Source organism: Vanacampus margaritifer, chromosome 8 (assembly GCF_051991255.1).
Source record: "Vanacampus margaritifer isolate UIUO_Vmar chromosome 8, RoL_Vmar_1.0, whole genome shotgun sequence".
In the NCBI taxonomy this organism is placed as follows: domain Eukaryota; kingdom Metazoa; phylum Chordata; class Actinopteri; order Syngnathiformes; family Syngnathidae; genus Vanacampus; species Vanacampus margaritifer.
Genome location: NC_135439.1, coordinates 6,897,629 through 6,920,586, shown reverse-complemented (window position 1 = coordinate 6,920,586; position 22,958 = coordinate 6,897,629). Strand labels below are relative to the sequence as shown.

The 22,958-nt window shown below is 37.3% G+C and overlaps 1 protein-coding gene across 4 annotated transcripts in view; it reads left to right on the top strand.

Moving 5' to 3' along the window:
* LOC144056298 (kinesin heavy chain-like) overlaps positions 1–22,958 on the top strand; it is an 89,815-nt gene that overhangs the window by 55,008 nt on the left and 11,849 nt on the right. For 2 of the 4 annotated variants that reach the window (XM_077572945.1, XM_077572947.1), the window contains 12 exons: positions 2,511–2,572; positions 3,694–3,803; positions 4,740–4,841; positions 6,251–6,311; positions 6,394–6,465; positions 7,452–7,556; positions 9,695–9,911; positions 12,012–12,228; positions 14,252–14,301; positions 17,714–17,741; positions 18,462–18,568; positions 19,219–21,678. In XM_077572945.1, coding sequence (XP_077429071.1) covers positions 2,511–2,572; positions 3,694–3,803; positions 4,740–4,841; positions 6,251–6,311; positions 6,394–6,465; positions 7,452–7,556; positions 9,695–9,911; positions 12,012–12,228; positions 14,252–14,301; positions 17,714–17,741; positions 18,462–18,568; positions 19,219–19,238 — 1,151 coding nt within the window. In that variant the 3' untranslated portion in view covers positions 19,239–21,678. Of the gene's footprint in view, positions 1–2,510; positions 2,573–3,693; positions 3,804–4,739; positions 4,842–6,250; positions 6,312–6,393; positions 6,466–7,451; positions 7,557–9,694; positions 9,912–12,011; positions 12,229–14,251; positions 14,302–17,713; positions 17,742–18,461; positions 18,569–19,218; positions 21,679–22,958 lie in introns of those variants that run through there. The other 2 variants (XM_077572946.1, XM_077572949.1) reach the window with 2 other exon arrangements.

Sequence of the window (22,958 nt, the reverse complement as noted above, 5' to 3'; positions counted from 1 at the left end):
AAGTACATTCTTGTCTCCCTCTGCTTTGCTCTTGCTAGCTTTTGCTAGCTTCTCCCACTAGCCGCTCGTGTTAGCCGCCCGAGCTAATTCTTGCTCGCCGGGATGCTCGATCGCTAATGTAACATTCTATTTTCGTGAGTTAGTTACGATGAGAATGAAAGGGCAAAAATTGGTTGCTATATCTGAAAGTTTGTACTGAAAATAAAGTCTGTAAAGTGTGAACCTCCATTAGTTGATAATTGTGGTCCTCCATTCGATGAAATAAAAACAGCGACCCGTTGTTCTCAATCTAGTCTTCAATTGCACTGCTTATACACGTAATATATATTTTTAAAAATGTTACACTAACTAAAGCAAAACTGGACATTATTATACTTATTAACGCCATATTTCATCTTATTGGTGCTCAATAAATGGTGCGCCTCATACAGAATGCCAGTGAGTGTTAAAAAGTGACATTTAAAGCACAACACGGCAATTCATTAGTCCCTGAAAAGCAAACATAATTAAACACGAGGGCATATCAACATTTACTTTACCAGTGCTGTGTTTACACATCTTACTTTCTTGCTGGCTCAGGTTGACGGATAAGAACCGACAGAGGAGCCATCAAACCCGTATTTACACTCTACGGAGAAGGAGGGTCTTATCGATATCTGTCGAGTGCAAGTGCAGATTTAAGGTGTGATAAATCTGAGCTGAGAACAAATCCAGTCCAGGCAGGACTTCGCACAGAATAGTATAGCTTAGCGTACAGCACAATGTGTGACATCCTTACTAGTCAATTAGATGCATGCTGTTGTCAAAGCGGACAGAATCAAATGTAGAAGGCAACAAAAGTCAGGACAATGAATAGAACGGTGACGGGGAAAAAGCTGGACAGCTCGACGCGCCTGAGGCAATGCAAGCGCTTGTTCCTGAGGGCTTCAACTGGTGGATTAGTTCAAGAAGAGCAGCTAAATCAATATGGTAGCTGCTAACTGGTGTCAAGTAGAGAACAAATCCTCAACGATCAAATAAAACTTCAAATGGTCATCATTTAAGACATGTTTTGTTTCTTAATTGGCCTTTTTTTTGTTGTTGCTGAATTTAGTCTATACTATAGGGGTGTCACAATTACTGCATTTATTTTGAGTTAATTTAAAGTTCCTTTAATGCCACTATTTTTTTATTTAAAAAATATATATATATATTTCAATGCGCGATTAATGACCGCCCCTTACTTGGAAAGCCTGTACTGGGGGGGATTCCAGTCACAATGCAGCAGACACGTCCACATCAAAATTTAATTTAATAATATTGCATATATTTGTGGAGATTGGAGTCAAGTTGTATTTTACAATTTTAAAAATGTGCAGAATTTCACAAGTTACTTCATGTTAAAGATTAGATAGCTCTTAATATGAAAAGAAAAATGCACTGAGCTGTCACCAATGTCTTCCAAATGCAATTATGCCATCTAGTGGCAGAAAAGTCAATATCACATCTTTTTAATTCTAACTCAATTTTATGAATTATTATGAGATTACTGTATGATGAAAAGATGCAGCCATATTTCTATTAGTTTAACATTTTTTTTCATGTTAACAAGAGTATGAAAACTTAGACAAAAAATTTTATTGTACATTTAGAACAGATATAAAATTTGTGATGAATCGTGAGTTAACTATTGAAGTCATGCGATTAATTACGATTAAAAATGTTAACTACCTGACACCCCTAGTTTATACTACACACATCCATGACATTTTATAGTGCAATTTTTGTGTCTCTCCGAATCAGCCAGGCCACATTCTTTTGGATCATCTGTTATTCGCTAAAAAACGAACTCATCAATTTTTTTGTGCTATGGACAAAGCAACAACTTTGGCTATAATAATATAAGCAAGAAATCATTGCTTTGGCGCCATTTTGTGGCACCTTGTTGCAAAGAAAGAATGTGGAAGTTAGTTGAAGAACTTCATGTAGCTTCATTTGGACAAAAGTAGTGCTTTGACATCATCGTGTCGCATCAACGGGTAATTATAAACCTTTAGAGGTGGAGCTAATCAGGAGTCACCAACCTAGATCCAATCAATGTGGCGAGATTAGAGATGTTGGTTAAAGCTAATATCTGAAAAGGAATTAATTTAACGGTCTATTATACTTAATCAGACCACACTTCATCATTTTATACAGAAATCAACGTTATTCTAAAGGGTTCACATACTTTTTTTTTTTGAACGGTCCGTTAGGTAAAAAAAGACTCCACATACCAGGAGGTGTGCTTGCGGGTGTAAATGGTCGTCAGCCAGCTTGATTTGACCTCTTTAACCCACTAGACGGAATTCGGAATGGTGCGTGTACACGCGTGCATGCGTGTGTGACAGGAAAATCCCAGAATCCCTCCCAGAAACGTGAAGATAAACGCTGCACGGTGGGAAGGGGCGGAGATACACACCCGAAGCCGGCAGCCATGTCAACAGCCAGAAAATCCAATCATGTTATTATTGTGTGTGTGCGTCTTGCAGGAAGCGTGTCACAGTTGGCCAGCGAGGAGAATGGCTCTGTCCAGGGATGCTGTGACATGCAGGTAACCATGACAACAACAAGAGAAAGTAACCTCATGCCGCGGCCATTTTTCACATCGCTATCAGCTAACTGCAGACTGCCAGTGTTTATAAGTGTGTGTGTGAGTTTACGTGTTTGTGGGTTGCGTGCTTTGTTTGATTGCAGCTGCATGGGAGTTGTTTGTATTCCATGCGTGATCTGTGTCGCTTCTGTGCTCATCGAAACTGATTCACTGTTTGTTCGATGTTGTGTCAAAGACACGGGTTCATAAAGGCATGCCGATTTTTTTTTCTTCACATTAACCGATTTTTAATGTGTAATAAACAAATTTGACTGGCGAGTATGTTCTTTTAAATTCAAGTTTTATGTAAATATGTTCAAACTATGGGTGTCAAAATGAGTTCCTTTAACGCCACTAATTTTTTAAACGCGTGATTAAAGATCACCCCTTACTTTAAAAGCCTTTACTGGGGGAATTCCAGTCAAAATTTTGCAGTAATAAATTTAATAATAATGCATATATTTGTGGAGACTGGAGTCAAGTTGAATTTGACAATTTTAAAGTTACTTCATGTTAAAGATGAGGTAGCTCTTAATATGAAAAGAAAAATGCACTGAGCTGTCACCAACGTCTTACAAATGCAATTATGCCATCTAGTGGCAGAAAAATGACCTCAACACAAATCAATATCATACTTGTTTTTACAGTACAGTACATCTTTTTAATTGTAATAAGTTAAATTTATGAATTATTATGACATTACTTTATCAATGACTAAAAGATGTAGCCATATTTCCATTAGTCTAAAAAAAATTCCACTTTTATTTCAACAAGAGTATGAAAACATTTTATTGTACAAAATACATTTGCAATTAATCATGAGATAACTATTGAAGTCATGCGATTAATTACGATTACATTTTTTTATTGCCTTACACCTGTAGTTCAAACAAAGGTACTCGCAATTATGTTCGAACATACTCGTTGTATGTTCAAACGTACTTGTAAGCTAAATGCTACAAACCTAGCATATTTTACCATAATGCCATGGGGTATTACTTGTGCATACACAAGTCAATATCCCGCTGCATTATGTCCAACTGACAGTCGGTAAGGGAATTTAATTTTTTTTCCTTCCTCAGAGGGCTCTGGAGCAGCAGATGGAGTCGCACCGCGCGGCGCACAACGAGCAGCTACGCCACCTGCGAGACAAGATCAATGAACAGCAGAGGATCATCAACGACTTAACCCAGTAGGTGACTCATTCATGACATTCATCGCATTTTTGTAATGTGATGGAAAGTAGGAGAAGTGCTAATAGAAGGAGAAGTCATCTTTGAATTTGAAGTCATTAAAGTGATTAATGTTGGTAAAAGGGGGTCATGGGAGGAATTTGTTTATGGCCCGTTACGATTACATCAGTGGGTCACAACTAGTTTGGACGATTACATCAGTGGGTCATAACTAGCTTGGAGCCACATTTTCTCATGGCCATTAAAAATAACCCACACATACATTTTTGTAAGGCAAACCAAACCAAACAACAAAAAAAAACCCTTTGATATATTTCTCCCAAATTGCTCTTGAGTTGATTTGATTTGTTTTTTTTTCTTAAAAAATTTGCCTTTTATTTAATTCAATCTAAAATAATGTAATAATTAGTCATTTCTAATAACTTATTGTAAAAACCTGAACATTTCTATTCGCTATTTTTAATAATTTGATTACTTATTTCATTCAATTATTATTATTTTAACAATTATTAATAAAAAATTAACATGTAATCATATATTTTATCTTTTCTTTATAAATATGTATCTAGCATTAACTCATAATAATTCTTTTTTTGTAATGAAAAAATCCTATTTATTATCCTATTTTTATTTATTTATTTTTTATTATTTATATTTATTTATTTTTATTTTTACCTTATTTAATTTTTATTTTTTTCCTAAATAGCCTTTGAAAACACCTTTCGAAACTTAATTAGAACTGCAAAATGCCCTTTTAAAGTACAATATTAAAAAAATTTAACAGAAAAGAAAATTGCACAAAATAACCACGCCAAAAAATGAGATACACTCTGCATATACAGACTACAAATTAAGAAGTAACATGACACGTGCAAGTACGTATATAATTGGCATAAGTGATGTCAAAATGTCATTTTGCGTGCGCCTCCGATCAGCTGGACCCAAAAGCAGGAGCTGGAGCTGGAGCAACTGCACGGCGACTACGAGCGCCTCCGCGGTCGAGAGCATCAAAAGAGCAGACAACTGGAAGAGCTGACGTGAGTCGCCGCTTTCTTTTCTTGGCCGCTGTTCAAACTCGCGCCCACGTGGGAAAGCCTGCGGGCCAACTGTCTCTTTTGTTTCATCCTCCATCTTGCTCCCATTCATTTTTAGATCTTTCAGTCATTTTCTCAAAAGGAAAAAATGTTCCCTATCTTTTCTTTAGCAGTTTTTGGTAGTTTCCCCGATCAACATGTACTTTGGTGGGAATTATCTAAAATGACAGGATTCAAAAAATCTCAAGGACCCATGCAACAGGAAGTCGGCCATTTTGGTTTGTAACGGCCATTTTGGGCAAATTCCAGGGCTTGTACTTTGAAGAACTCCTATGAGCGAACTTATCCAAATTAATCTAAGACAGATGTGCAATGATAACTAGCCAAACTTTTGTCTACGCCCACAAATGTGGGCGGAGCTCGGAGTCAACGTTTGATGAACATTTTGAGGATTCGCTATAAAAATAGGGTGCAAGGGCCCGTTAATGTCTGCTTGCAGCTTTAATGATTACAGTGGCTGTAGTCTCAAGTGGCATAAAACAACCCCCTCATGTAGCTAAATAATAAAATGTTACGACACCACTTTACAATAAGCGCGCCCTTGGTAAGTAGCTGAATAATGATGTTTATAATGTTGTAAAACATTAATAACAGTTATAAATGGCTTTCATCCGTTTTCAATAGCAAGGATTCTTGAGCTACCGCCTCAATTAAATTTTGTCATAGGATTTATTACTCATTCATTAAAATACACTTTTTTTTTGCCTTTCCTGAATAGTTGCAAAGTTTTTAGGACATTCTTTAATCAATATACGCAAAGGACCTCCTATTCTTTCTGAAATTTAAGTCGGCCTGTTTTGTTTAGTGTTCTTTCTATCTAGAGTGTGCGCAGTAAATTATCATTCTTTATGCAGCCTGGTTAGGTTTAGGGAGGAGAAAGGGGAGGGTCAGCTAGACAGGCTAATCAGTCAAGGTCACTTTGATATCGCTTCATGTGCAAGAAGTGAAAAGCCCATTGTTAAAGAAAATACAGGTGTCCACAATACAGTACAAACTTATGTTAATACGTGCTAAATTATTATTTTCCATAACACCATCCATCCAGTCTAGTAGAAATAGCTGTTCATTATGAGACAACGCTTGTATGGACAGTATGTTTGATGGAGGCCTTGTGTACCTAATGAAATGGCCGGTGTTCCAGACACACTGATGCAATCAGTCGCTTATTTTAATATTGCCTCTCTGTGAAGTCAGGGATCCCGCCCCCCATCTGCACTGACCTTTGCAGCACATTGCATCACATGTCAGATTTGTTCATTTCTTCCCCCCCCAAAAAAATAAAAAATCCAGACAAGTGCAGCTCACACTCTGGAAGTTGATTGTGAATTCTCCATCTTGCTGTCAACGTTTAGATTTTTCCACGAGAGACACGAGCAGTCCAAGCAGGACCTGAAGTGCCTGGAAGAGACGGTGGTAAGTCGCTATTGGCATCACTTGTGATGTGACGGGCTGACCAGATGCTGCTAATCGCGCTTCATTCCTGCTCCTGTTGCAGGCTCGCGAGCTGCACACCCTCCACAACCTGCGCAAGTTTTTTGTCCAAGACCTCACCACTCGCGTTCGAAAGGTAAACCTCACAAGTGAGATTGTGTTAATTGTATTGCTCATGTTGTCGCAGTAACTACAATTTAAAGTTACATGGCCAATTAAAAAAAAAGCCAAAAAAGAAGCAAAACCCTTGCGGAGCCGATCGTCTTCATACCAGACGCTTTCCTATTTAAGTTTCCTTTCTTGTTCTATGCTGGAAGAAGGGATGATGGAACGAAGGAATAGAGTTAAAAAAGGATGATATCAAATGAGGGAAGCGAGGAAGGTAGGATGAACGAAGAGAGAAAGAAAAAGTGGAAGGAATGGTATAAGGAAGAAGGTGGAAAGTTAGGAGGGATGGAAGTAAGGAAGGAAAGCTGGGAGGAACATTGGAAGGAAGGAAAGAATGAAGGAAGGAAGGAAAGAAGGAAGGAAGCAAGGAAGTCAAGAACGAAGGAAGGAAGGAAGAAAGGGAGGAGGGCTGGCTGGAAGAAAGGAAAGAGGAAAAAAGGAAAAAAAGGAAGTATGAGGGAATAAAGGAAGGAATGACAGAAGGAAGAACGAAAGAAAGAAGGTGGAAAGCTAGGAGGGATTGAAGTAGGGAAGGAAAGCTGGGAGGAACATTGGAAGGAAGGAAAGAATGAAGGGAAGAAGGAAGGAAGGAAGTCAAAAAGGAAGGAAGGAAGGAAAGAAAGAAGGAAGGAATGAAGCAAGGAAGTCAAGAAGGAAGGAAGGAAAGAAGGAAGGAAGCAAGGAAGGAAGGAACTGGCCACCACTTTTAAAGTCTCTACTAAGGCAACTCAGACAAACCCAAAGACTGGCCTTGAAAGCCCAATTTGAAACCATATCCCTTATTTGAACCCCTAACTACAAACCCTAACCCAGGTTAGAAACCTTATTTTCAAACCCTAATCCTGCTTTGAATCCCCCGATTAAACCATGTTTAGTAAATGCCATAAATATGTAAGCACCATCAAATGAGCCTGTACTGAATACGAAGCCACACGTTGCTGTTTTTGCTGCCAGAGTGCCGCGATGGAGCGCGACAGCAGCGGCGGTTACATCACGCAGAAGCAAAAGATTTCCTTTCTGGAGAACAACCTTGACCAGCTGACCAAAGTCCACAAGCAGGTAATCCCGACCGGCACATGCCAAGCAACACCAAGCATGGACCAAAACCTAAAGTAACAAAGTCATTAGCTCTCCTCTGTTAAAACTGAGAACAGAACGTCCTGTTTGCATTGCGACTCCTTTGGAAGGCAAGAAAAAAAAAACAGACAAATAAATTAAAAGTTGTTGTCGTTCTCCTTCGGGTGATCGCATCTCTCAGGATCATCAATCAGCCGTGCGCAGCGCATGGGAAAATAAATAAATTCATTTATTACATACCCCCCCCCTCTCCAAAAAAAAAAAAGCAGCAGCAAGCATCGGAGCAGCAAGGTGCCTTCAGGGAAAACGAGCGGCACAGCGGAAAATTGTTGTTTGGAATTTAGTGAACTCAAATGGATTCATCCTCATGCAGGCGCACGCATAAAATGACGAGACAATTTCTCCTCCTCCTGGGAATTTATGCAAATGAGGATACCTTCAATAAACTTTTAGAAAGGACAAAGTCAAGAGTCCGTCATTCTCGGAACTTATCCTCATTATGGTTAACAGGAACCTAAATATTTTTTTTTTTTTAGAAAACAAACATCCTGGACTGATTGTCAGGCAATTGCAGAAACATAAATATGTAAAAAAAAAAAATTAAAAAAGTAAAGAATAAGCAAGTTCCAACGTACGTTTTATGACTCGGCGAAATCCCAAATTGTCCGACTTGCCTCTAGCGTGTCTGGCGTAAACAAATGTAGTGGACTTGAGCCCGGGGTCGTTCTTTAATGACTGCTGCAGCCGTCTAATCGTACCGTGGCTCGCCTCCTGCTGATGCTGGAAGAATTGAGCACAACTTCAGCGCTCATAAATCAACAAACTCCAGGACTAAGCGCCGAGGGTCTCCGCACTGCAGTTACACCGAGGCTGCGCTATCCGAACCCACAATGTGTGGTGGCTCAATACTGTATGAAAAAGGAGGTTACCGTAGGTCATATACCAGAACTGGACAATATCTTGCATAATCCCCATTTGCTCTTTTAACGACACTGCAATAAATCACAGAGAGCCAAAATGTCAGCTTTTTTTTTTTTTGCACCATGGACCGTGTACTTAAATGCATAAAAGTATCCGGTAAAAGTCTGCTTAACAAATGTAACCTTCAGAAAGTCCTTTGGATAACCTCACTCAATTGAAACGATGACAAATGTCGCCTTTCTAAAAACTGCTGCAAAATTATTATGAAGTATTATGCAGTGGTTTAAGTCATTCTGTATTTCAAATCATCTTTCCATATTGAAATGAATGGAAGTGCCATTAATCCGTTCTCGGCCCCCCCAAAAACACAAACAAAAATGTTTCTAATGTGTTTTCCAAGACTCTATAGTAATTTACTTTATAATTAATAATATACTGTAGTAAGGGTAGTCGGGAAAGTATAACTACAGGTGGGTGAAGTATAGAGACAGACCGATATGTTTTTTTCAGGGCCGATACCGATTATTACTAGTCAAGGAGACAGATATTTGGAGCTGATATTCAATTTCACTAAAAGGGAGAAAATATTTGTGTCAAATATTTTTTAAAATACAAATTCCAAATCTTAACTTTGTTGAAATATGTGTATTGAACAACTCTTCAGATTTGCAAGATTTTTTTTCTTTTTAAATCGTAGACAATCACAATCTGTTTTAAAATTCAAACACAAATTTCAGGGAGCTCCCAGGGTAAAAAAACTAAATGAAAATATAATTCACAAGTAAATATCATAGCTCCATATAGTTTTCTACAGTAAGTACATTTTGCCAAAATTTCAAAATAACTGAAATGTTAAACCTTCATGTATCTTTGTTTTACTTTCAAACAAAAACAAAAAGATGCAGAAAGTTCCTTGGGTCAGCAGCATCTCATAAAGTTAACTGAAAATCTAAATAAAAACTTCCCTGAGATCAACACAGTTTTAAACGGGTCTATTATCAGACGTCAAATTTTTTTAAAAAGACGGATACCAATATTCGTCAAAATGCCAAATATCGGCACCGATAATCGGCTGGGTCGATAATCGGCCTGTCCGTAGTGACGTAGCCAAACGAGTAGTGTAAGTAAATCAAATGTATTCCACCAAATATTACTGAATAGCCACAACTAGCTTGGCTTTGTTTGTTTTTTTATCGCAGCTAGTACGCGACAATTCCGACCTCCGTTGCGAGCTCCCAAAGCTGGAGAAGCGTCTTCGGTCCACCGCCGAGCGAGTCAAGGCGCTGGAGGGCGCCCTGAAGGAAGCCAAAGAGGGAGCCATGAAGGACCGGCATCGCTACCAGCAGGAAGTGGAGCGCATGGACGTCATGATGAGGGCTCGAAATCTCTTCCGCCGGCCTCACGCTGCTCATATAGGTAGCACACTTTAGCGTGGGAACGAGCTTCGTCCAGTCAGATGAGTTTAACGCTGGGTTGACGCTGTAGGTCCGAGTGGCCAGATGTGTATATACTGTATATATATAAAAAATAGGGGTGTCACAATTAGAGTGTTAATTTTGAGTTGATTTTAAGTTCCTTTAACGCCACTCATTTTTTAAAGGCACGATTAATGACCATCTTTTGCTTGGAAAGCCTTTGCTGGGGGAATTCCAGTCGCAGACATTAGTCTAACTATTAGTTTAACATTTTTTCCACTTTTGTTAACAAGAGTATGAAAACCTAGAATTTTTTTATTTGTACATTTAGAACAGATATGAAATATGTGATTAATCGCGAGTTAACTAGTGAAGTCATGCGATTAATTACGATTAAGAACTTTAATTGCCTGACGCCCCAAATTTTTTATCTTTTTTTTTATTCATTCATTCACTGCCATTGACGTCAAAAATTCATTTCAACTATTTTTATTAATTTAACATTTTTCCCCACTTTGGTTAACAAGAGTATGAAAACCTATAATTTTTTATTGTACATTTAGAACCGATATAACATTTTTGATTAATTGTGAGTTAACTAGTGAAGTCATGCGATTAATTAAAAAAAATTAAAAAAATAGCCTCTTGCCCCAAATTTTTAATAATCTCTTTTTTTAAATGAATTTATTTAACTCAATGTTATGAATTATTATGAAATTACTATATCAATGACTAAAATATGCAGCCATATTTTTATTAGTTTAATTTTTTTTTCCCACTTTTATGTTAACAAGAGCATGAAAACTATTTTATTGTACATTTAGAACATATATAAAATTAGCAATTAATCGTGAGTTAAGTATTGAAGTCATGCGATTAATTACGTTAAAAAAATTTAATTACCTCACACCCCTAATTAAAATATATTTTTAATCTTTTTCCTTTCTTCGGTGGACTACTGCTTTAGAGGTTCTACTGTATTCCAAAGTGTACTTACATACAGTAAGAGGCGCTTAACAGTGTAAATAATATACACATTAAAAAAAACGGATGTAGAGAGCTTCATCTAATTGCTATGTCGATTTTAATAGAACACAAGAGAGGACGTGTCATTATTAACTTTTCACACGTGACGCCTGCTGTCTGTGTGTTTCATCACCCTCACAGCTGATAATTGCTCTCGAATTGCACCGTGAGAAAGCTCCCGCATGTTCCCGCTGTGATGTGCGTGCGTGTGCTTGTAGTTATTCCATCTCGGACCAACTTCTTGTTATGAATTTCAAACGGATTTGCCAGGAAAGGGGGCAAAACTCCAAATTGCTTTTTGTCGATACTGCTCAAGGATAGACTTGAGTGTTGTTGTTTATTTTAAGATGTTATCCATCATGGCTTTTATTTCCTGTGGTCTGACAATGTGGCCACGCGGGAACGAGTGCAAGAGCAAAAACACTGTTTCCATGTCAAAAACGAGAATAATGCTCTTTTAACTATGTATATGGACTATGTGTTTATTTGAGGTAAGGCATTTATTTATTGACACACCACGTTATTAATGGAGGCAGGGCATCTATTTAACTCATTCACTGCCATTGACGACTATAGACGTCAAAAATTCATGTGAACTATTTCTCTTAGTTTAAATTTTTTTTTCATTTCATTTTTTATGAAAACCTAGATTTTTTTTTTTACTGTACATTTATAACATAAAATTTGTGATTAATCGTGAGTTAACTATTGAAGTCATGAGATTAATTACGAATACAAATTTTAATCGTCTGACGCCCCTTATTCATTTATTTTTTTTAATTAGTGGCGTCAGGCGATATATTTTTTTTATTGTAATTAATCACATGACTTCACTAGTTAACTAACGATTAATCACAAATTTTATATCTGTTCTGAATGTACAATAAAAATAATCTTAAGTTTTCATACTGTTGTTAGCAAAAGTAGAAAAAAAATGTTTAACTAATAAAAATAGTTCAAATGAATTTTTGACGTCTATAGCCGTCAATGGCAGTGAATGAGTTAAGCAGATGTGCTGTGTTGATTATTTCTGGTTTTTAAGCATTTCCACCTGAGCGTTTCTCGTCTTTAACAGCCAAGCCCGTGCGTCCTGGCCACCCCTCGCCCACGCACGGCGTCTTCACCCGAGGCCTCAGCGAGCACCCGCGTTCAGTGAGTGACGCCGCTCCCCGCAGCAACCCGCCAGTTCCACAAGCCGCCGACCCGGCACCAGAAAGCAATCACGCCGCCTCCGGAACCAACCACAACCAACCCGCCGAACGCTTGGACCGCCTAAACAACGCTCAGAACATGTGAGTCGCTCATTTTGTTTTGCTGTGTAATAGTGTTAATTTTGTTAACGAAAACGAAATACAAATAATTTTGTCAACACGCATTTTTCACCGGCCAAAAACTAAAACTACCATTAATAAACAATAATTGGGACTAAATCAGTATGAATTTTCGTCGACTAATAAAGATGAGATGAAAATTTAGCTCACTTAATAAGGACTGGACTAAAATCTATGGACATTTTAGATCACAATCAAAGATGAGACAAAAATTAATATTTTGTAAAATCCTGTCTCTGCTAATTTGTCAATAACACACAGTGACACCCCCCCCCCCCCCCCCTTCAAATCTGCAGCTAGCGAGTGCAACAACTACAGGCTAACGTTCAAACCACTGATCTGAATATATGACTGGATAGCCGATAGCCGCCCATACAAGCCCGTGCAAGCCGTTGAAGTCACAGGGCGGCCATCTTGCTCCTCCCATCTCGCCAGCAGACTTCTGTATAAACTATATGGTATATGTACAGATGAGACATATACAGCTCGTAGGAAGTTAGGGGTGGGGGTTTTGTGGCGGGGTGGTCACTAATTTTTAAGTTAAAAAAAAAAAAAGTTTAAAAAAAACCAACTAATTAACAAGTGTGACGGTCGGTATGTGCTGCTTTGAAGAGCCCCTTTTTTTTTATCGCTCAGTTCTTTAGACCCCATTATTAGATTTGGCAGATGCATTTTTTGTTGATTACAGTTAAAATTCTTTAATAAAAATATACAAGTTTCCTCCTGTAAACATCATTAAGCATATCATTTATACACGTATTTAAGGCAAGTTAAAAAAAAGAGTAAAATGTCTGAAGTCCTCTTGTTTATGTCTAACAAATTTAAAACATCATAAATCATGCTGTTTCTACTAAGTACTGTCTCAAATGTTTACCAATTTCGATACTGTAAATGTATAGGATCGGATGCCGAGAAACGTTTCTTGGGAGGAGCAATATGGCGGCCTCGCGGCTTCAAAAGTCTTAGCCTAGCGGCTACCCAGTCATATATTCACATCAGTGGTTCAAACAATGTTAATCTGACCGCTAACTAATGCTAGCTAACTTACTAGCTTGTAGCATGGAGCCATAATAGCCACTTGTTGATATGCTGGAGTTATTTTAAATAAATAAACGAGAGAAAATGTTATGTGAAGTCGTTTATATTAGATGGAAATGTTCAATATTATTTGCTGACAAAATAGTAAAAGGGTCTAATGATTGTCCTACCTAAAACTACTCAACTTTATTTATAAAGCACTTTAAAACAAGCATTGCTTTACACAAAGTGCTGACTAGACTAAAATGTTGACAGTTTCTGCTGACTGAAATTAGACGAATAAAATGATGTTTTCTTGGACTAAAATAAAGTGCGAAAGTAACTTCCAAGAGCCTTTAAAAAAAACTCTCCAAATGGAGCCAGAGCAATAACAAATGCATGAAGTGTTTTTATAGCATAATAATTCACACTGTTTAAACTGTTACTGTTGAACTCTTGTGCGTTCATTCAGTTCCTAATAAGGAAACAAACTATTGATGTTGCACAAAAGGTATAAACTGTTACAGTGCATCTAGAAAGTGTTTACAGTGCTGCACCTTTTCATATTTTATGTGTACAGACTTAGTCAAACATGAGGTAATTGCTTAGTCCGGTGTTTATTTTATGAATAAATTCATTATATTTTGGAGTAGTGATTTTTTGAATGTAACAAAATGGAAAAATTGAATATCAATATCAGTAGTATATACTGTATGTAGAGAATCTTTTATTTATATGAGAATTTACTGCTTGCAGTTAGCAGTTTCATTTTGAATGTCATTAAATATGTTCCCATTTACACAAAAGCAAAGCAATTTGATGTTTTTGCATTTTGTTCTCTGACTGTGCAAGAATGGAAAGCGTGATTTTTGGCCTGCCGTGACATATTTGATGTTCTGCTGACGCACAAATCTACTAAAGACTTTCTTGATTGCTTCTCTCGGGCCTCTCTTGCCGCTGTTTGTAGGCCTCCGCCGCGCCAAGCCGACACTGCCGAGATGCTGGATTCTGAAAACGGTGAGCTCCGACCGGGGAAGTCAACCTTAAACATTTCTTGACAATAATATGTCATATGTGACCTCACTAGTCTAAACTCATTTAACTCATTCACTGCCATTGACGGCTATAGACGTCAAAAATTCTTGTGAAGTATTTCTATTAGTTTAACTTTTTTTTTTCATTTCATTAAATTTTTTATGAAAACCTAGAATTTTTTTATTGTACATTTATAACAGATAGAAAATTAGCATGCGATTAAATGCCCCTTATTTTTAAATTTAAAAATTTAAAAATCAGGCGATTAAATTTTTTTAATTTTAATTAATCACATGACTTCACTAGTTAACTAACGATTAATCTGTTCTAAATTTACAAAAAAAAAATTCTAGGTTTTCATGCTCTTGTTAGCAAAAGTGGAAAAAATGTTAAACTAATAGAAATAGTTTATATGAATTTTTGACGTCTAAAGCCGTCAATGGCAGTGAATGAGTTAATATTACATTTTTGGAATATGAGTTTTGAAGCAAAATCAAGATGTTTTTATCCATCTCAGCCATTTTGCCACTTGCTGTCGACTGAAGGTGACATCACAGTTGCTAAGGCAACAACCAATCACAGCCCCCGTTTTTTTTTAAGCTAAGCTGTGACAGCTGCAAATGGCAAAATGGCCGCCTTCTGCCATTGATAAAAACTGATGGATTTTGCTGCTCAACTCATATTCTACTAACACAATATTAACCAAAATACCACGAGCAGGGCTGCATAGAACATTTTATTGTCAAAAAATAAATAAATAATAGATTGCTTTCCCTTTTAATTTAATTCCATGTGTCATCTCAGGAAGTTGTTTTCAGCAAGGTTGCCTCCTTTTTTTTGGTGGCCTTTGTCGCAACGTTGCGACGAGTCCATACTTTCTCATCATACATGCAACGTCACCCCGCCACACGCCACGGATGACATGTCCAATAATGTGAGGTTGGTAAAAAGCCTCTGGAGGAGACAGATAAGAATGGCTGTCTCGGTCCACGTCAGCCTCGGAGCAAATGATAGCGGTTGCTCGGAAACAGTCAAAACTGAAGCAAAGCTGCGAGGCTACAACTGGATTTAGCTTCTTTTGTGTAGCTGCAATATTAGAAGTAGCCCTCAGTGTGTGTCAGTGCATTACGACAATAGCCACAAGTTGAGTTGAACACCTCAAAGATGGCAAAAATGTTTTGAAACTTGTAATGATATAGAAAATGCAAACCAACACCTCCTTGACAGTATCCATAAAAAAAGGGAGTCGGGATTAATCTCGTTGTAAATGTGACATTTTTGACACAGCTTGTAAAAAAGTAGCTGTGGCGCAGTCTGCTGGTTCTTTCCACTCCCTCGGATGCATATATTTCCACTCGTGTGCCGTGAATTTCAATAAGCGCCGTAAAAACTGTGAATAACGTCTAACTCTTTTGCTCGATTTCTTGAAACGAGGCTTCCAGCTGGGTTTCATAGCTTCATCATCTGCCATATATTTTCACTATGCCTGGACACTCGAACAATCTGGACACCCGTGAGCTGCCCTGACAATAGCCGCGTCGTTACATTTGTGCAAAGTGCCACGAAATTTACGACGGCTTCAGACGTGAATAACAATGAGCTTAAGTCTATTGTTGTCCACCGCTGGCCACAACATTAGGTACACCTGCGCAATGTCATAACATTACAGTCACCTTATTTAGCTACGAGAAAGGTTTACGAGAGTACCAAAATCACTTCTAAGAATGTTTTATCGTACTAAACTAAGCATTGTTATCTTTGTAAAAAGCTAAATGGGATACGTGTTCCTAATAAAGTGCACTTTTCCTTTCCTAGTCGACGAGAAGCCAAAATTGGTGATTATTGCACCTCCTGAGGAGTTTAGGAACACAAGATGAAGCAGAAATTCAGTCGCTAACTTTCCTTCAAGCACCCGACTAATTCAATTGACCAAAATGTTCTCCACAGACTGCAGCCATAATGACTTGGGAGTGCTTTTCTCTTAGTGCCTAGTTAATAATAATGTTAGCGGATTGTGTGAAGGGTGTTATTTCAGGAGGAAAATGTCATTGTGATCATTTGTGCAAATGTGGAAAACGACTAATGACCTTTAACCACTCCCAGCCATTTTCACTGAAGCAACCCCTTTCGCATCCGGCTGTTTTGACAGATTTTGCTCACAGAATATTGTGTTCAATTGCTATAAAAACATGGAACCTACTAAAAGAACGATTAGAGTCTCTTCATCAGGAAAAAAAAAAGTATTTCGATCTGTTTCTGATTTGCAGCAATTAGTTTAATTATTTTTCACAAATCAGTTTAAAACAGTAGGGAAAGAGCTTTTTGCAACATGGTCCTGGTTGATCTCTTATACTCTGCTGCCACCTGCTGGCCGTTTTTGTAATAACTACCATTGCTTCCACCATTCTCTTCAGTTCAGAGGCTGCATCAAAGCCTTCTGTACGCTCTAGCATAACAAAAAAACAACAACATTAAAAAATGTATAAATATGTCTTTGGGAGCATGGTAATATTTAAAATAGAACGTTTTAGGGCGCCAGTGAGTGAATTTATTTAAAAAACTCACTCTTAATTGCAATAATATTTGCATCACATCAAGTACATTCTTGTCTCTCTCTGCTTTGCTCTTGCTAGCTTTTGCTAGCTTCTCCCACTAGCCGCTCGTGTTAGGCGCCCCAGCTAATTCTTGCTCGCCGGGATGCTCGCTCGCTCACTCCAAATAATAATTGGTAGTGTAACATTCTATTTTCGTGAGTTAGTTACTATATAACTAAAAGGCCAAAATTGTTTGCCATATCTGAAAGTTTGTACTGAAACCATTGCTTCCACCATTCTCTTCAGTTCAGAGACCAACAAAGCCTTCTGTATGCTCTAGCATAAAAAAAACAACATGAAAATTGTATAAATACGTCTTTGGGAGCATTGTAATAGTTAAAATAGAACATATTTATACGTTTTTGGGAGCAAATTAGTTAAAAGTGTGGATGATTATCTAAAAACGGACTTTAATAGAAAAGCAATAAGTGGCTTGTTATTTCACTTAACCAATCACTGTAGCACCAAAAGCATGGCCAAGTACAAGAATTTCAAGAGCTTGAGGATGAACCATACACAGTCACAAAAGCCTGGCACATCATACTCGTCACACATCATCATACTGGTCACACACTGCTTGTGGGGCTGCATTTCACTCCACAATCAAGAATCATCAGTCAATGTCTCTGTGTGTCGTGTACAGTAATCCACTCATTCAAGTGTTGAATCAAGTCATCTGAATTCTCCCAAAGGGATTGTTCGAGGATAACATTGCCAGTTTGTTGGTGTTAAATGCATGTGACACTGCTCACTGTGCACGAGCCTGCATCCTCCCCTCACACACCTCTCTGTGTCCACAGGAAACGCCACAGACATCAATGACAACAGGTAAGACGTAGAGGACATTATGTCACCCTTAAAGGAAATCCTTAGTCATTTTCTGATTCCTTAATTAAAGTCAAACGTAGCTAATGTAACGGACGCTAGCTTGTGCTGCTCAAGTGCGCATTCCTAAGACATCACTCCTCGGAGACTTCAAAAGAAGATGCTGGCTGCTGAGACAGCGCAGGATCGTCTTTGTTACACTAAGCTAAGCTTAGCTAAATTCATATAGGCTAGCCAAGACAAGACAAACTTGACTTAACCAAGATAAGATAATGAAAAACAAAATGTAAGATAAACAGATGGCTTAAGGCCCTCCAAAATCATAAGCTTGATTAGCTAATTAGCTAGCACAAAGATAGATACCGTAATGGATAGCTTGCTAGCTAGCTAGCTAGCTAGACAAACAGACACAGACAGGTTAAAATAAACCAAACCAAAACAAGACATTCTAAGATGCGCAAATCGTAAACCACAAAAAAGAAAAACTAAGCTAAACTTAAAACAAACCAAGTTAAACTAAGAAGAGTCAAGATAAAACAAACTGAGCTAATGCTAGCCTAACCTGAAAGGCTAAAATAATCACATTTACCCAGCATGCACTGCTTGTGTTTTACCATCACTGATCTGCTTCTCTCACTGGGTTCACTTCCAGCTCCATCGCATAATAATAATGATGATGATGATGATGATGATGATGATTGGTGTTTGTTGTCTTTGTGCCAGCATGTGTTTGAACGACAACGGCGTGTCCACCAGCGACGTGTGCGACAATCGCGACCTGGCGAGCTTGCACTCGGGAGGCCACCGCCAGCTCATAGAAAAGCTAGCAGGTAAGAAAGCTTTAGCCCTCCCCAATAATGCCTTCACCATTTATTTGCCTGCAACGTCATCATTTTACAAACAAGCAAAGGACAAAGTGAGTAACTTTTAATGGTCATCCAGATCTAGACCCAAAAATAGGTTGAGTGTAAACAAAACCTTTAAAAAATATATATTCAAAAAATCCAAATCTGACAGGACTGCTTTTTTAAATTTATTTATTTATTTATAACTATAGTTTTGATTATCAGTGCTCAACATGAATGAGTACCCTCCCAACAGATTTATTAGAAAACCTTGAATGTCTTTTCAGAATCAATTGATTGGTTTTGATTCTTTAAGGTACACACTCCATTTCACACATTTCATGGGTTTTGGGGCAGAACTTATCTTAAGATGTTAGTCAAAGTTTTTCTGCTGCATTTGACATTTGCGGAGGTCGCATGTGGCTCCCCCGGAGCGCTCCGTACATATCCCAAACACACCTCAGCATTTTCCCGGCAAACACAAATGACGGTTGACACGTTCCCTCTGGCAAAGTGAGCTCACTTGGTCTCGTCGCTTCTTCTCTGCCGTCTGTCTTTTGCTTTGCTCCCATGTCGCTCGCTGATGCTCTTTTCCCTTTTCTCTCTTCTCTCGCTTTCCCTAAATCTGTATGCAGCTGATCAGTCGTCTTTGTAGCTTCGTCTTCACCTGCTGTAACACGCCTCCATCTTCCTCTTCCTATTTTCTAAAGTCAAAGGACTGCGTGTGATGTGACTGAAACATGGATGGAATTATGCAGTACTGGAGGTGACCACGAGCTGGTGCTGTTTTGTCATAATCTTTAATTATTGTTTTACTATATTTCCTCAAATAGTGCCTCCTACAGTAAGCACCTCCCACAAATAGTTGGCTTGTTTATTGTTTTTAACTGTGTTGCTAAGCAAAACAGCAGCAATTGCCTTAGCATGTAAACATTTAGCAATGCAAGAGATGTTGACTTGTGAAGATGTTGTATTCCAGGGAGCTAATAAACTTTGGCCCAGTCTGGCTCGTTTGTTGACATTTCTCCATAATAGTGATTTCTATTTCGTTGTAAACTTCCCATTTTACTTGATAATAGTGGGCTTACCCAATCATGGTCACTATGTGAGGAAATATGGTACTATTGTACTGTTATTGATTTATTTGACTCAACATTGTCTTTATTTTCTGAAAATCCCAGCAGGTGGTAAAGCTAAACCTGTACTGAAAATTAAAAACAACAAAATTTTTAAATATATGCAAAAGGATAAAAATATCTGAGAATACGGTAGTTTCTGTTCCACTGCTGGACCTTGTCATTCTGGTTACTCAGACAGGAGTGAATTATGCATCTGTTAGGTCTATTTTTAGCCTTGAATGAATGCATGTTTTAGAGTGTACTCCCAGCACTGTGCATACGTGTGTGCCTGTGTGTGCGCGCACATTTGTGTTTATACTACCTTGTCAGGAGGATCAAAGAATATATCCATACATAATATATCAAATGGGATCAGGCTTATTCCCGAATGTGGATTTTGAAATGTTGCCAGGTCCACAACACTCACCTTCGCCAAAAGTGTCCATCACAATGTTCTCAAATGACCTTTTCTTTTTCCGCAAACGGATGGTGTTTCTATTTTTATTTTTACAATAGAGCATTACTTTATACTGTTTTCTTAAGAAGAATATTTAAAAAAAATCCATATCTACACTATATATATATATATATATATATATATATAATGTATGTGACTACAAAGTTAGAAATGACAACAACAAAAATCAAATCAACTCACCATTCTGTATACTTACGCCACTTTTTTCACCACAGCGCCATCTGCTGGATGGAGTGCTGCACTGCCCCCCTTTTACTACTAATGCGAAATCACCACTTCCTAAATGAAATAATTAAACAACTTTATATAACTTTAACTTCCTTAGTAAAAGAGACTTCAAAGTTTTGACTTGAGTTTTATCATTTTTAAAGGAGAAAAGAAAAGGGCAGGATATGTCATTTATTCGAATGCGTGACTGAATCACGGTTGAGTTCCAACTTTGACAAAGTCCATGATTGCACTCAGCACTTTCTGATTCATCAGAGCAACGACTTTCATTGAAAATGGAGTTAGCCCACTTTGGTTGTCAGAGGCGGAATTGTAATTGTATCACATTGAATGGTATCAGTCAGGGTTTAAAGATGATGCCATGATGCGAAAGCAGGAAGACAAAGATGTGAAGCAACTATTTTTATAATTGTGTTAAGTCCACTTTGAGAGTAACGTATTACCTTATTTATTTTGCTACTTTTTATTTTTTTAGCCACTGTTGAATGTGACATTTGTTTTCATTGGCTTTGTGTTACTTAAATATAACTTGACAAAAAAAATATTTTTAAAATGATCATTATGCTTGCTGGTAGTATTGGTTAGTTTAGGACGATGATACACTGAGGTTAGACACGCACACTCATATGTACTATAATGACCTCACCCAACAGTCTGTTGACTTTGGACCTCAAATGCAAGTTGAGTCCACCCTGAATGAGTCACATTACATGATTGATTAGTTTATTGATTACTGTCATCGTCACACGCTCTTTTTGCCATTCTGATGAACAAGTCAGGAAGCGAGGGGTGCGCGTGTATGTATATATATATTAAAAAAAAAACGGTGGTGAGCTCCTGAATGTTTAGCAAGCTGTCTTCACCTTTTGACTTTTTCGACAAGACTAGTGAGGCTTAACATTTGCATGAAGCACTTTATTATTAATATTATTGTGACATGTTTGTGACTCGATTCTACACTTTGTGAGCCTTTACACTGTGACCCTTAAGTAGCATCACCCCCCGTTTTTTTTATTTTATTTAGTTGTTTTTATTAATTGGACTTCTTTTCAATTGTATTGATTTATTTTTTGACAGATTTTAGATACAATAAAACAAATATATCTGTTTGATTAATTTTTATTATGCTAATTTTGTTTCTATGAATTCAATTTAGTCTTTTTATTGTTTTAATTTGTTTTCTGCAATTAAATTAAGTATATTATTTTTATTTTATGTAGTTAATTTTACTTCTGTTTGTAGTTTATTTTCATTTTACTTATTGATTTATATAATTTACTATATATATATATATATATATATATATATATATATATATATATATATATATATATATATATATATATATATATATATTGTATATATAATAATATATAATATAATATAAATGTTTTATTGTTTTAATTTATTTGCAGCAATTTAGTTTGGATTTTATTTTACTGTATCTAGTTCTTTTTTTTATTTTACCTATTCATTTCACTTTATTTATTCTTGACTTTCTTTTTTAATTTATACTTTTGTCATTTATTTGACTCAATTACATTTTTATTTGATTGAATTGGTGTTTTTATTAAATTGTTATTTAGCTTGAGCAACTAACCATTAAAATGCAATTTTATGTATTGAATTTTTTTTTAATTTTTATTATCACTCATTTTACTTGATACTGCGCCGAGTAGTTCTGACAACATGGTGGAATAGTGGTTAGGATAGCCGGGTCACAATTTATAGGCTGGGAGTTTGAACCCAGGCTTCCGCCTCACCGTTTCCTCTCACATCCCCAAAACATGCTCGTTAGGTTCAGTGAAGCAAGATGGATGGCTCGATAACTATTCATTCCACTACATTGATATTATTTAATTTTTCAATTTCAGTTTGGTTGTATTTGTCCACTACCCAAAGTGAACTCAAGCAAACTTTGCTTAATCAATTGCAATGTGTTGACACAACCTATTGCTACCATAAGTTGAATGAACAACCTCCCATCAACAACAAAAAAATAATCAAAACAAGCTGCGTCCTGACATGACTGTGATTGTGAAAATGACATTGATTTGTTTTCAGTCTTGTTTTATCTCTATGAAAATACTGCGTCACAGTCACCGAGATGTTCTACCGTCGTGTTAAATATGCAGAATTAGAAGAATGACATGAATGTTGGGGAAGTACAACAACAAAAAAAAAATGGTGACAAATTGTATGTTTGTATCATGGTGTATTGTTGCATTCTTTTCCGGCGTGTGATGTTGTGCATGCGGTGCTTTCCCTTTGTAGCAGAAGCTGACAAACACACTTGTCCTCCAATTCAATCTCCTTTCAATAAAAAAAAAAAAAAGGACTGAGAGTGCATACAGTGCGATTGTAGTCTGTTTGCCAGCCGCCGGCCGCAACCAAACAAATCGATAAGTAGGGCAAGCTAATAAATTCTAGCCGCTGGTGGCTGTAATTAGCTGCTGATGTACTTGCACCCATGAGCTAGTTGTGTTAATTAGATAAAGGTAAAATGTCAACACTTATACGCAAGGGTGCTTATGTATGATGTTTTGTTTTT